Consider the following 15,256-nt stretch of genomic DNA (forward strand, 5'->3'; position numbering starts at 1 on the left):
CCAAGTGGCTGCATCACAGATGTGACGAATAGGAACTCCCCTCTGCAGGGCAGTAGACGCAGCCACTGCTCTGGTAGAATGGGCCCGCAAGCCAGCCGGAGGGTCCTTACCCGCCAAGCGGTAACACTCGGAGATAGCTAAAATAATCCAACGAGACAAAGTCTGTTTCGTCACAGCTTGTCCCAAACGCTTTCCAGCGTAACCAATGAAAAGTTGATCGTCCACTCTGACCCGGGACATGCGCGAAATATAAAAGCTCAACGCTCTCGAGGATGAAGCCTATGGAGCCTCTCCTCTTCCTTACCAGGATGTGGAGGCAGATAGAACGCCATGAAGAACAACCTTGTGGCTTAAATGAAATTCCGAAACCACCTTCGGAAGAAAAGAAGGACGAACTCTAAGGACAACCCTGTCCTTGTGAAACACAGTGAAGGGTGGCTTAACTGAAAGTGCCTGTAACTCACTCACTCTGCGAGCGGAAGTAACGGCAACCAAAAACACAGTTTTCAGAGTTAACAGCCACAAAGGGCAAAAATGTAAAGGCTCAAACGGAGCACCCATAAGAAACTTAAGAACAAAGTTCAAATCCCAACCTGGCACCAGAAAAGGTGACGGAGGGAACACATTAGTGAGCCCTTTCAAAAACTGCAAAATTAAAGGAATTTTAAAATAGGAACACTCTTCAGACGAGCGCTTAAATATGGACAGCGCCGCCAGGTAACCTTTAATGGTCCCCACTTGCAAGCCCCTGTGGGCCAAAGAAAGCAAAAAAGACAGAACCATGGGAATGTCACATTCAAAAGGATCCACATTCTGAACTCTGCACCAGTTGCAGAACTTCCTCCAACGGCAACGGTACAGAGACTTAGTTGCCGGCCGCCTGGCCGAGAGCAACACCTCCATTACGTCTTCAGGGAGGTCCCAATCCTTATACCTCAACCTTTCAGATTCCAGCCGTGAAGATTGAGGGATCTGACCTCTGGATGGAGAACCTGACCCCCTTCCCGTGAGAGCAGATCGTCTCGTTAGGGAAGACGACGTGGAGGGCAGATGGACAAGTCTAGAAGGTCCGGGTACCACGTCCTCCGGGCCCACGCCGGAGCAATGAGGATCATCCGGGAACTGAACCTCCGTAACCTCCGCAGCACTTGCGGGATGACGGGGAGTGGAGGAAACGCGTACAGTAGTGGGAATGACCACTCCACCACGAACGCGTCTCCTAAGGCTCCTTTTGGAGGAAATTCCCGCGAGCAAAACCTTTCGCACTTCGGTTGAAACTGGAGGCGAAGAGATCCACTTGAGGGGTCCCCCAAAGGGCGAAGATCTCCAGGAGAATCACCTGAGCCAGCTCCCACTCGTGAGAGATCGAACTCTGCCTGCTCAGAGCATCCGCCGTCTCGTTGTCGTCTCCGGCCAGATGAACAGCCGAGATCGAAACTTCCTGCTGGATGGCCCAGAATTCGAGCTGCATTGCCTCCCTGCACAGCGGAAGTGACCCTGCCCCCCCCCCTTTTTGTTGAGGTAGTGCATGGCCACCGTGTTGTCCGTTAGAATCAGGACACTGTTTCCGCGCACATTCGGCAGAAAAGCCTTCAGGGCTAGCCCGACGGCCCTCAGCTCCAACAGATTGACATGGAGTCTGGACTCCGACAGAGACCAACGACTGCTGACTGTCAACTCGTTGGCCTGAGCTCCCCATCCCGTGAGGGATGCGTCCGTCACAATCGTCACCTCCGGCCAGGGCAGCCAAAATGGTGCCCCCTTCATCAGATTGCCCTCGATGGCCCACCACAGAAGGTCCCGGGCCACCGAGGGCGGCACCTGAACAGGGTCCGACAGCCTGCCGGAGGACTGAGACCACTGGAGCTTGAGTGCCCACTGCAAAGATCTCATCTGCAGACGAGCCTCTGGCACCAGAAGAATGCAGGATGCCATGAGGCCGAGCAGTCTCAAGAACTCGGACGCTGGGAGATTCTGGGCAAACTGAAACTTGTGCACCATCTGCTGAATGTGAAGAGCCCTCACCTGAAGAGGAAAACACTGCCCCAAGGACGTGTCGAGGACTGCTCCGATGTACTGGAGCCGCTGCGTTGGTGTCAAATGGGACTTCTTTAAATTGAGGGAGAAGCCCAGCCTGTGAAGGGAGTGGCAGGTGACGGACAGATGATCCAGGACTTGCTCGAGAGAGCTCCCCCTGATCAACCAATCGTCCAGGTAGGGGTAGACGTGAATCCCCCCTTTCCTGAGATGCGCTGCCACCACCACCATGAGCTTGGTGAAAATCCTTGGGGCGGAGGTCAAGCCGAACGGCAGGACCCGAAACTGAAAGTGCGAGTCGCTAACCGCGAAACTCAGGTACTTCTTGTGCTTGGGATGGATCGGCACATGGAAGTAAGCATCCTTGAGGTCGAGAGACACCAACCAGCCCTGAAGTTGAAGGGCCTGGAGGACTTGAGAAAGAGTCACCATCTTGAACTTGTCCTTCCTGAGGAGTTTGTTCAAACCGCGCAAGTCCATGATGGGTCTCAATCCCCCGTCTTTCTTCGATATAAAAAAATAAGGGGAATACCATCCCTTGTTCCTCTCCAGTACAGGCACCAGTTCTTCGGGTGGGTGGGGGGGCGATCAGGGCCTCCTACTCAAATATTTTTAGCATTGCTCGTCTGAATTCCTCCGACTGAGCTGAGGATGAAGAATGGTATGATCCGCTCCTGGAGCATGAAGGTTTCTTCGATCTGTTCCTTCGAGGAGAGACTCTTCTCTCGACTCATCAGCCGGTCGTTTCTTCGACGCAGTCATCAAGGGGGATTTAGTTGGGGGCCTACCCACTGCTAATTTCCCTTTACGCTCTTCCAAAGCCTTACCAGTCATGGACTGACAGGCCTCACAGACTGCTGTTCTATGCTACACGCCAAGGCACCACAGACACACTCTGAGGATCCTTGAGAGACATATTGGCGCTGCATTCGCTCTTGAAATTTTTTGAACCCGGTCTTTGGGCTTGATAGGTTTTGAGACGAAGTCATCATACTCGATCGCAGTTCTGACATGAAAAACAAAGCGCAGCGCATTTCTCGAAGCATTAGCTTTCGCGGAAAAACGAAACTGAAGCCAATGGGCACGGCATGTGCTATACATACCGACGATCACGTCCACGCTGGGATGGAAGCCTTCAAGGGACATCGATTCGACTACATCGACGCAAACCGCCCTCTGCTGTAAAAAAACATTCTGAAGCAGCTGGAAGGATTTCTATCAAAAGATGAGGAATATGTGGCAGGGCACAATCCATTTGAAAGAACAGATACTTCAAATGGAAGGTCCAAGATTCTCTCTGACTTTGAGGGAATTTTGTGGCGTACATACCTTCTCATGTCAAGATCCTAGCAATGACCAACACATATTGGACGACCAGCTTTGCTTACACCAACCCTGATTTAAATGCTGCTTGTATTTCTATGGGCAGGTCTTGTGCAAAGTCTGATCTTACTCCTAAACCGTTGATTTGCTGCAGCCAGCAATGCATCCATATATGCAAGGCGGATATGTAATAAAGTCTTAAAATAGACCTTACCAAAGGATTCTAACAATTATCTTCTCTAGGTAGTACTTGTGTAGTCGTTGATGAAGCAGTACATGTGCCAACACTAGTAGATTTGGCATACAAGGAAGCTGCTGCAACAACTGATGAGTAAAGATGTGTGGGTGTGAAGACAGTAAATGCCCTTCAGACCCAAACTTCCTAAACAGTGTGTCAGGTTTTTTAACGGTTGGTAGACATGAATGGGACTTTAACCAAATCTTTTTTTGCCACAGATGGTACATCCTTTGGCATCAGTGCTCCCGACCTGGCTGAAGACTGACATGCTGATCACTCCCCCAGCACTCCTGATTCTGGCTGATCCTATTGAGGTCTAGAAACTCAGGAATTCTGCCAATTCCTCCAGCCTCTTGTGAAAGGCTTTAGCCAAGGATAGAAAATCAGATTCTTCCTCTTCCTCATCCTCATCAGTGTCTTGAGCTCGGACCCAGAGCTCGGAACCGCAAGCAGCTATTGCCCTTTGGAGGCTTCAACTACTGTTTTTCCCCTTTTGTCTACCGACGTTGGAGTGGCTGTGCGCATGTCAATAGGTTGTGGTTTCAAGTTCTGCAGAACCGCCAGGACAGTGGGAACAGTGAGAGGTGGGGGAGGACGAAGACAAGGAGGCTGTGGAGCGGCAATATAAGGTGCATGAGTTTGCGGCTGTGGCTCTTGCAGGAGCTCCTCTGTTATCAATCCCTGTGGCTGTCCGACATCTGCAGGGTTTTCATGAGATTTAAGAAATGCTCAAAGAATCTATTGCCAGTGAACTCTGCACTATAGGCTGAGGCACTGCTACAGTAGGGACATATGTAATTAACAGGAATCCATGAAAACTAGCCTGGATTCCTGGACCCAAGGCTTATAATATTTGATAGCAGTCTATGTTGATGGACATGCGGTACAGCAAGGTACATCTCTAGACCAGTCAATCCTGGGTGCACATTCCCGACTGTGCATTGATCTCCCCAAATTAGAGTGGGCACTCTTATGGATGAATCTGTGGCTCCTTCAGATGGTGATGTGGTCCTCAGACGGCGTCCTATGAGAGGAGGTCAAGCGTGGCACAGATAATTTCAGTCTTGCCGCCATTTTGTGCTGCTCAGGACGCTGACTGGTTGCAGGAATACATGGTAAACTTTTGTTCAATGCTGAGTCATGTAGGGGTTATCTCACCGGTCCCTTGGTACGTTGCCCGCCTCGTTTGGACCTCAAAACGATCTCCGGGAGCCTTGCTGCCCTTAGTTGAAGAGATGATATTCCTAATGCATACAGGTATTCCATCAGGCCAAGGTCTGGTGAAAGGACACAATGGTACCTCAGAGCAACATCCGGTAGTAGAGTTCTCAAGCCACAAATCTATGATCATTCCTCATATTAACCCCCCCCCCCCCCCATGGCAATTTTGCCATATATATTTGTGTTGATTTTACTGCTTTTTTAACAGCAAAAAACAAAAAGGGGGGGGGGGGGGGTAAGGGTGTGGGAGGCACGGGGACCGACACCCCACAACTCTCCCCCCACCTTTGATATGTTGTAAGGGTGCAGAAGTAAGGCTCGGACACAATGGTGGCCTTTTTCTCGGTAGAAACTTTCATTATATGAGGAAAAGTTGGAAAAATGCATCTCTGTCCCTAAAGCTAAAACAGAATTCCCTACCTCAAAGGAAACTAATGAAATTGTCAGGAAATCCAAAAATAGTCTGTCACTGCCGTGCCCAAAAACCTGCTTCTGACCCCAACACTATAATCTAAAGTAACTGTCCAAGGATGGTATTTTCTTAAAGTAACATGTATTATTTGTGGTTTCAATCAACGGAGAAGTTCAGTCTTTCTGGTAATAAAAAGTGATGAAATAAAATGCAAGATTTCCAGACTGGGGCTGTGCTCCTTTCCCCTAGAGTTCTTCTCAGTTTCCCCCCTTTTGGGCTCCTGAGCCCTTTATCTTCTTAGGCAAATGTCAGCGGACAGGTCACAAGGATATGGTTAGCGTCACTATCCTTTGTCAACTTGATACAGTTTGTTATAGGATGCAGGATTCTGTTTTTCCAACTCAGGGGTCCTTGACCCTTTCAGTCTCGCACATGGGTGCTAGTCCCAGACTTGCAATTTGTTATGATATAACGGTTGGTCCACTCTCCTGCCAAACATTGGATTCCTCTGTTTTACTCCTTGTGATATTGTAGGTGCTTAGTTCACTCTCCTGTCAAACACCTGATTCTGTTATCATGGCTGTTCTCGGCTTCTCATATGGGTGCGGGTCCCAGACTCGGAATTGGCCATCATATCTGTTCGGGTTCACTCTTCTGCCAAACACATGATTGTCTTCTCTTGGGGGGTTTCAGGGTCCCAAACCCTCTTATACCATAATTTCCTTGTGGCTGCAGGGTCCCAGACCCTCTTTCTCTAATGTTTGTAATCACACTTGCTCCCCGTTACCTCCAACGCCTCCTGGTAAACATGGGTAACCGTTTCCTTCCTCTTGAGAGGTACCAGTGTTTCCCCAGCCACTGCATTGCTCCTCCAAGCTACGGCAGCTCTCTGGTGAATGGTGGGGTCTGCAGCAGTTTCACAGGCGTCTCTCTCTACCCGGTTGCGTGTCTTGCCTTACAAGCGGTTCACCGGAGCCTGTGGTGCCCTGAGGTCCCTCCAGCTTGGACCGTGTTTGGGTTCTCCGTTTCCTCTCTTCGCTGCTTCTTCCCCTTTGGCTTCTCTCTGCCCGCCCGATGCAGGAGTCCTGTAGTTCTTACTCAGAGGATTAGTCTCTCAGCTCAGTTCCTTTAGAACTCCCGTGCTGGCCAGATGTATTCGCTCGGCCAAATGAAATCTTGAGAAAAGCTAGACCGCTCACTCTGTTTCTTCAGAGTAATCCTTGGACTCTCCATGATCACCGTCTTCACAGTACTCAATTTCAACTCAAATGCAAGACACTTAGTATTCTCTTCTATTTCAGGTTTGTCAAGTATATTAAAGTGACTGACCTTTCAACGGAGTACATTTGCTCTACCTATAAGGGGGGGGGATGAGTGATTTGGCATTTGAGAAGGGATTGGATGTATTAAGGTGGTGGAATACTGTGTTCCACGAGAATAGTCATCCCCAATCCCAGAGGGCCCTTGCCCTCCCCATGTGATCCTCCCTCGGTGCACCACCCCCAGGGGACTACTGCACTGTGGCTACACTGCCCTGGCCCCAATGGAAAGGAGACCCCTTGGAGAGAAGGGACGACATCCTCAGATTCGTCACAATAGCTACCCAAACTTACTATCTATATTTTCTAGGTAAAACAAATTTGGCAAAAATGCCATTCAGCAAAAGTGGTTAACTGAGGTCCCTCGTTACCAGATCCAGCAGAGTCCAAGGACCCGCCTGGCCGTACGCCAGTCGATCTCTAGGGTCTAGAACTGGTATAACAGTCCTTAAGAACCCTCCCAGTCGGAGTGCTCCCTGAGAAGGAGCCCCAGAGCTGGGGGACTTTACTGAAAAGATGTATGCTTACTGAAAAGAGGTATAGTCCCCTTCTCTGCTCGTGTTTTCCTGTGTGCAAATTTCTTTCTTCAAGCGATTTGGAGGAGACTGAAAATATTTCTCAATACCTTGCAAGCCTTTTCAACGACCTTGGTGTTAAGGAGTCGCAGGCCATGCAAGAGCCCGACTGGCGGTTGGGCCCAAAACACTCCAAAACAGTGTGTGACGGGCCAAAGCCAGAAATGGACTCGCTGAAGATGCGCACCTGGTGAAGCCAGTGCAGCCCAATTTGTTGCATAGGCACCTTACAAATATCCAATACATCAAATTAAAAAACAAGCGACGGAGGCAGAAATATAAAAATTCAAAATTACGTGTTAACTGCATTTTGTCATATGAAGAGGAAGTGTGCAGCAAAAGAATAGAGCTGATGTGGTGCAGGCATCTGTTCCCATTGCGTGGAGAAGGAAACTGATGTGTGACACAGGAGGGAGTGCCTTTTTGGGCCCAAATTAAAAGGGGAAGTGCACATTTTGCAGTGCAAACGGCTCTAGTCCCGTCTCCATTTGCGGTCACCCATACAGTATGGAGGAAAGGAACATAGAGGTATATCAGTTTGCTTTATGCTCTATCCATCTTTTGCAGAGGAAGGGGTCATATTTACATCCAGGCTTTTTAATGTCTATTTTAACTTACGAAAAATAGCTTTCTGGGATTCTATCTGCTGGCATAGGAGAAATTAAGATTCAAGAGTTCAGGCCATCTGTGAGAGATCACATGCTGAAAGGTCCTCTGCCGGAGTACATTGGGACACTTCGTAGAAGCTTCAGTGACTGAGTTCCTTTGCAAATATTAAAAGCGGGGAAGGGTTATAAAAGAACTAACTTGAAAGGAAAAAACATCACATCCACCTTTAATCCATTCTTTCTAATTTCAGAATGACTTAACCAATATCTGTCTTGAGGATCCCTCAGAATTAGGGCTCTCCTGGTTCTTACCAGCAGTATTGGCTGCAGCTCCAGAATTAGCAAGGGTGGGAGCAGTGGGGGCGCTTGCCCAGGGGTTGGTTTCACGAACAGGCATTGCTGCAGGTGCTACAGCAGGTTGGGCTGGCTTAGGAGCTGGCAAACAGAAGGCAGAAGCCGTACCATTGACTAAAATGGGAGCAGACAACAGCAACACAGTTAACTCAAGCTAGACATGTTACAAACATTAATGAGTTTAGTTTTTAGAACACAATGCAGATGTTAAACATTTAAACAAAAGTTTCCAGAATTCAAACATGACTATCACACTTACTATTTAATCTGTTTGTGAAGAACAGGGTTAGTAAATTGCAACAGCATTTTAGTACACATATTTAAATTATTAAGCCAATCTAGTCTTTGGCCAATGTTTTCATATGGCTTTCGTGAACAAGTTAAGCAGCAGTTAAAATTACTTTGAGTGCACTTCAGTGCAGTTTTTGGGAGCCACAGTTCATGAAGTAGATGTCAATGCTTTAGGTATAATGCATGTAGACTTCGAAATTCATCAACATTAGACATGTAATATAGGCTGCTTACACAGCTCAGTGAAATGGGCATAATGCACTGTGACCAGTCTAACACAGTTGTTGCTAGACCCTGGGGGACACTCTCCCCTACCTCCATGTGGCCATGAAAGGGCAGATGTTACCCGACTCCAACCCTGGGGGTGGCTATCTGCAAGAGGACCACATGGGGTGGGGGAACCAACCTCGGTGAAGTGGAGATGGCTCACTAGAAGGCGACCTGTCATACTCTCTCCCCATCCCCTATGAGGGATAATAGTCACCAGTCATTGCCTTCCTAGCTATGTATGATAAATTGTAATATGGAACATCCTGTTAAAAACCATAGACAAACACATACTTCTTTCTATGGGCCTACTGAGTTGAGGAAGAGGGCCAGAGTAATGAAGATCATGCCTGCCGAGAACAACACAGTACAGGCTAGTTGTTCTGAACAGCTGACCAATGCCAGGAACTTTAAAACACCCGACAAGCCGGGAAGATGGAGACACACCATACCAAAGGCTGGTTGCGAAAACGGGAGGACGCCAAGCAGACCAAGTGCAGGCGAGATCGTGGCCTTGTCGGAAGAGGAGGCTCCGAGACTGGAGGTCTGCTGTGCGGAAGTAAGGAGCAAGAGATGCTCTACTGGGAGAGCCGCGGCAGTGTAAGGACAGGGATGTATACGCTACATTGGCCAGAAGACAAAGCTTACTGATGGGCAGCATGCAGACCGCAAAGAAAAATGATGCAGCCAGGAGAGAGCAGTGAGCCCACACAGAGATTGGGGAAGCAGGGCGCTTCGAGGCATATACCGCACACCAATTGAAAGTAATTGGAAAGCCTGGGAGAACCCGAGCAGGGGACCTGGGGAAACCTGGCAAGCATATGAAGTTGTGAATGAAAGGTGGACAAAGGCCCAATACTTGAATGGAAAAGAATATGAACATATGAGAGTGTTAGAACATTGGCAGGAGAGTATACCGGGCAATATGAATGCGAGCCTGGGACCCGCACCCAAAATACAAGTAGTCCAGTCTTAACTAATTCCTATCAGGAGAGTAGACCAGGCCCTTTTTGTCAGGAGACTCACCCCTGAACTAATAGAAGCAAGTCTTGTGAAGGATTGAAAAGGCCAATCAGGGAAGGAAAAACTTCTTGGTCTCTTTTTCATGGTCTCTTTTGCTTTAGTTGTGAACTCAGAGAGAGAGAGAGAGAGAGAGAGAGAGAGAGAGAACCCCTTTCTACCAACACAGGATGGTAATCTCTCCACAAGGCAAACCATTTAAAATTATTTAAAGGTAGTTGAAAGACCAAGAGGATGGAAATACATTGTTGGTGTGTTTGGGTTAAACTTGTAAACCACTGTGCTGAAAGCAAGCAAGAGGAGAAAATAAAGAAACCTTGTAAATGTGTGAAACCCTGGGGAAGATAAACAAGTTCTTTGGAAGGAAGAGAATGTAAGGAGAAGAAAGCACAATATCCTGATACGAAATCCTTACCATATATTTGACAGTGGTGGAAACGCTGAGAGGAGGCAAACACTGAGACTGTGAAAGAACTAAGAAACCGAGGGGAAGGGAACTGAAATGTACCAAAATGTCAACATTTGTGGCGACATTACTAAAACTGCACCTGAGCGCAGTACAAAACATCCGACCCCCATTACTGCGCCCAAGCAGAGCGGGGTTTGCAGGGGTGTCCCCCGCTTTCCTTGGGCGCAATAGCGGGAGCCGGCGGTTGTGGGGTGTCCCTCGCTTACCATTACGGTAAGCTGGGGAGAAGATATTAAAATTTAAAAAAGAAAAAAAAAGTACCCTGCAGCGTTAGCACCGCCCCACGTAAGTAGGAGGAACCAACACCGCAGGGGTACAAGGTTGTCAGCGGCACACATAGAAGTGCGCTGCAGTAAAGGGATGTGTAGGTTGGGGGGAGGGGGCGGTTTAGAGGATTGCAGACCAGCGCAGGCGGGCAAAGGTTATCTATCTGATCACTGCGCCGTGCCATAATTGTAGTCGAGATTTTCGTCGGCAGAATTACAGAGCCGCACAGTGATCACATAGATTGAAGGGAACCTCCTTCCAATGATGCTGGAACCTTTGTTTGTTTATTTCTTTGACACCCTTTTGGAATTTTGAGTTTAACTTGTGAACAACAGCTGCAAGTGGCAGTTGGAGAACATTAAGCCCTTTTGCACTTTATGGTTGGTTTAGCGTGTGAGGGCCAGCGTAGGGTTTTGGACGTAGGATGGAAGACTTTTACTTTGGACATCTTGACAGAAACCATTGTTAGTTTGGCTGAGTCAGGGAAACCCCTCCTAGAGTTAGGGCAAGATAGGCTCATCTCCAACCCATTTCTTTTAATAAAAGCGTATAGCAATCAACAGTATACCTCTGTGTCCGAGTCTTACTCACAATAACTCACAGCAGGTAACTCATGAAGTGATCTCTCAAAGACCAGAGCAAAAACGGAGGCAGCTCATCAAGTGGACATCTCATTTGTGAATGTATTCTGCAAGTAAAAGTGTGCTGCCCAACAATATGGGTAGGTCAGCATGGTTTGGTTGGCTTTGCATCCCCATCAGATCGAGATAGTTGAGTGAGGAACACCTGCAAAAGGCCTATATGTTGAGCGCTGAGTACATGGAGGACCCAAAGTATCTATTTGGGATACCTCAATTCATATGTTATGCCAAAGAGAGCATGGGCTTATTTGAGGTTAGTGAACATATATCAATTTGAAAGTGCATGCACCAAGCAAAGGGAGTATGCTTTAAAAAGAAAGCTGGATTACAGACAATAAGTAAAATATTGACAGCATTAACCATGAAATTAAGGCAAATAAAAAAAAAAGAAAATAGAAATGAATTAAGTTAATCATTTTAGTTAACCCTATGGTTAGCATGACATTTCACAATTAAAGTGTGCTATAAACCAACCAGGAGATTCATCGAAAAGAATGCTGAATCACAGCTTGAGGATTGCTTGGGAGATTTTTACAAGTTGGAAATAATTTGCACATAGAAAATATTCTATAAAGTAGATGCAGATTTAACATACAAGTAGGAACATACATATGTTCATCTTAGATTGTTTATAGACTGATGTGTCCACTGCCATGCACGAGGCTTCAACATGCACAATCACCATATGTGCTTGCCCCTTTATTCTTTAGTGCACATTTTACCTTGTTTTATAGAAATTAATATAAAAATAATTTTGCGACAAATATTTGAAACATCATTGTGCATCAACAAAACTTGATGTACACTAAACAGTCAACTGCCTACTCACAACCAAGAACCACCAAATGCAGACTTCTTTAATGAACTCAGAAAACAGTTTACATTTGTATCAATTTTAAATAGCATGGTTGCGTATGAATATACATATATGGGTGGAATGCAATGGGCATGTGCAACAAGTATCAAATATTTAATGTACACAAAATTAAAAGCAATAAAACAAAATAATTGAATTAACATTGATATTCACCTCCCTGTATGGTGCTAGACTGAAATATCAGCTGCAGCTTTCATTTGAATCAAAACGTTTATGGTGTACAAGCTTAAAACCAAAAGACTGATCTCCAAAAATAACTAGAGCATAATGCCCACTTGGCTACATTTCACTTACCAATAATTGGAGGCAGATAACAGGGAAGCCCTTCTATGTGCCCATTTCTATTCGTACTGCCACATAACACGATCGCTGCCAACACTCCAATGTATGTGAATTGAGGTTGCTTTCCAATTACCAATAGAATTAAACTGAAGGCTCCGAGAACTACAGGGCCTTCTTTGCAAAGAGTACCTCCCGCCTAATGTAAATATCATGTACTATTTTCCCCAAAAGGACCAAAGTCATGACTGAAATATTTTTGGCCAGTTTGTTATAGAACAGATTCGAAATTGGGTAGATCCTTTTCAGTGTGAGCCACTCAATCATGGAAGGCATTTCCCAATTCTGAGGGCTGAGGAGGATGATTTTAGACATAGACGTGTCATAGACCATCATAAAAACAAGGTTCATCTCGGATCAGTAGCTTTGGCATTGGCAGTAGGTATGGCACATCTTTCTTATTCAAACTGGCATGAATGAAAAGACTCACCTTGAAACTTGAAGTTTGGATGCTTTATTATTCTACACTCCTTTTCTCTTTTCTTCAAAACACCATGTACGCAATGGGCACAATCCCATGAACACTAAATTACCAGGTTACTCACCGTAGTACCACCTTACTCCTAGTCCATAGTCCCCTTTCCTCCATACTTGTGGGACATCTCTCCGTCCTGTGGAACGGGACCGGAGCACTTTGTAAAAAGCATCCAAATTTTTCCAAAAATTTGTCCTTCCTCTTTTCTCATCGCCCCTCAGTCCTTTTCTTTGCCAGGTCAGAGACCCATTACCAATACAGAGGAACCTTATTAGAGGGGACGGTGGCCGGGCGTATGGAGGAAAGGGTCTATGGACTAGGAGTAAGGTGGTCACTACGGTGAGTAACCTGGTAATACTCCTACGTCCCGTCCCCTTTCCTCCATACATGTGGGAGATTCCCAAGCACTCCTTACAGGAACTACGGGTGGATGGAAATACCCCTTACGGAAAAAGGTTCTTCAGCACAGCCTGACCAAACTGAGCATCAGCGCTAGAACTCATATCGAGGCAGTAATGCTTACAGAAAGCAGATGGAGAGGCCCAAGTAGCTGCCCTAGCGATGGACTCCCAGGGAACATACTTCTGAAAAGCAACCGCAGCTGCCTTGCCCCGCACCAGGTGTGCATGAATACCTTTAGAAGGTTTCAGCTTTTGGACAGTGAAAGACTCCATGATGCAGGCGGCAATCCACCTAGAAATAGTTGCCTTAGACGCCTGCTTGCCTTGAGGGTTGCCGAAAGTCACAAAAAGTTGAGAAGAACTTCTAAGCTCGGAAGTCCTATCCAGGTAGAACTTAAGAGCTCTTCGGACATCAAGACAGTGTAGAACCCTCTCCGCCTCGTAGGCGGGGTTCGGAAAAAAGACCGGTAGGGAGATCGATTGATTCAAATGGAATTCGGTAACTATCTTCGGCAGAAAAGCCGGATTAGTTCGAAGGACTACCTTGTCCTTGTGAAAGACCAAGAAAGGATGCTCCACCGACAATGCCTGGAGCTCACTCACTCTCCTTGCCGATGTGACGGCGACCAAAAAGGACACTTTCCAAGACAAGTACTTGAGGTCCACAGTAGCCATCGGCTCAAAGGGTTTATGGCACAGTGCCGTCAGGACAACATTCAGGTCCCATGGCGGGTGCGGATTACGAACTGGAGGGTAAAGGCGTGTTAAGCCAGCAAAATGCCTCTTTACCACTGGGTTAGTCAGAGAATACGAACACTGATCCGTAGAAAGATAAGCGGAGACCGCTGAAAGGTAAGTCCTGCATGACAGAACATGAACCCGTGACTCTGCTAGGGAGGACATGAAGGACAACACTGTGTCAACCGTGGCCCCCCTTGGATCCAATTTCTTCTCTAGACACCAATGACAGAACCCGAGCCATTCACTCTTGTACTGAGATCTAGTCGAGGGTTTTCTGGCTGCCTGGATAATACGCATGTTATCCGCAGACAAATTCAGATGCTCTAAAGACCTGAACTCAGGCACCATGCCACCAAGCTGAGCGATTGTGGGGAGGGGTGCCACATCTGTTGTTCCCCTTGGTGAAGAAAATCAGGAGTTACTGGTAACCTGATCGGCGGATACACCGACAGGTGTTGAAGTTCTGAGAACCAAAACCTGGCCGGCCACCACGGAGCTATCAGTAGAAGAGAACAGTTGACATAGCTCTTCAACTTCCAAATTGCTCGATGAACCAGAGGAAGAGGCGGGAAGAGGTAAACTCTCATGTTGTGCCATGGAATCTCGAGAGCAGCCCCCCTCTGGAGGCATACCGAGGAAGCTTCTGGTTTACCACCGTAGCGAAGAGGTCCACCTCCGGTGTGCCCCAACGCAAGAAAATCCATGAGAGGATCTCCGCCTTCAACTCCCACTCGTAGCTGACCACTGTCCGCCGGCTGAGGGCATCCGCTGTGACATTCAGCTGGCCCAGGATGTGCACCGCAAGCAGCCAGACGCCATGAAGCATGGCCCACTCCTATATCTGGATGGACAGATCAACCAAAGGTGCCCACCCCGCAGGCAACAAAAAAATGTGCGGAAGGGGTATCGGAGCATTCCAGTCATAAACTGACCGATAAGGATGCGCACAAGGCTGAGAAACCAGCCCTACACCTGAGGCCGATGGCGCAGCTGTAGGGGTAGCGTTCAAAATGGCCGCCGCGGTCGTGGCGGGAACGGGCGCCATTTTGTCATCACCCGAGGGGAACTGCGGCACGTGAGGAAGTGAGGCAGGGGTCCCCGTCGATGGATCAGGGGTCTTAACTTTAGCCTTAACATAAGGAACCTCGGCAGAGCCGGTACTATGAGGCCTGGAATGTTTCTGCGACATACCAACCGCCAAATTAGCCTTCTCAGGAAGGAGCTCGGCGCTGCCGGTAAAAGAAGAATTTCCCTTCTTTGCCCCCTCAACAGATCTGGTGTCGCCGCAAGAGCAGGAACGGTGAGAAACAACCTTCACCGATAAGCCTTGTCAGACCCTCAGAAATGTTGGTAGCTTCAGCCTCTGTACGAGGGACCTCGG

At 47.6% G+C, this 15,256-nt stretch overlaps 1 protein-coding gene across 8 annotated transcripts in view; it reads right to left on the minus strand.

Annotated features, from left to right (window-relative positions):
* The window catches only part of NUMB (NUMB endocytic adaptor protein), an 824,148-nt gene that overhangs the window by 75,614 nt on the left and 733,278 nt on the right, over positions 1 to 15,256 (minus strand). For 5 of the 8 annotated variants that reach the window (XM_069638646.1, XM_069638648.1, XM_069638645.1 and 2 more), the window contains one exon: positions 8,046 to 8,201. The exons of the other annotated variants lie outside the window; for them this stretch is intronic. In XM_069638646.1, the coding sequence (XP_069494747.1) occupies positions 8,046 to 8,201 (156 nt within the window). The remainder of the gene's footprint in view (positions 1 to 8,045; positions 8,202 to 15,256) is intronic. 8 annotated transcript variants of the gene reach the window in all.

The sequence above is a fragment of the Ambystoma mexicanum genome, chromosome 14 (genome assembly GCF_040938575.1).
Source record: "Ambystoma mexicanum isolate Mex_15411 chromosome 14, UKY_AmexF1_1, whole genome shotgun sequence".
In the NCBI taxonomy this organism is placed as follows: domain Eukaryota; kingdom Metazoa; phylum Chordata; class Amphibia; order Caudata; family Ambystomatidae; genus Ambystoma; species Ambystoma mexicanum.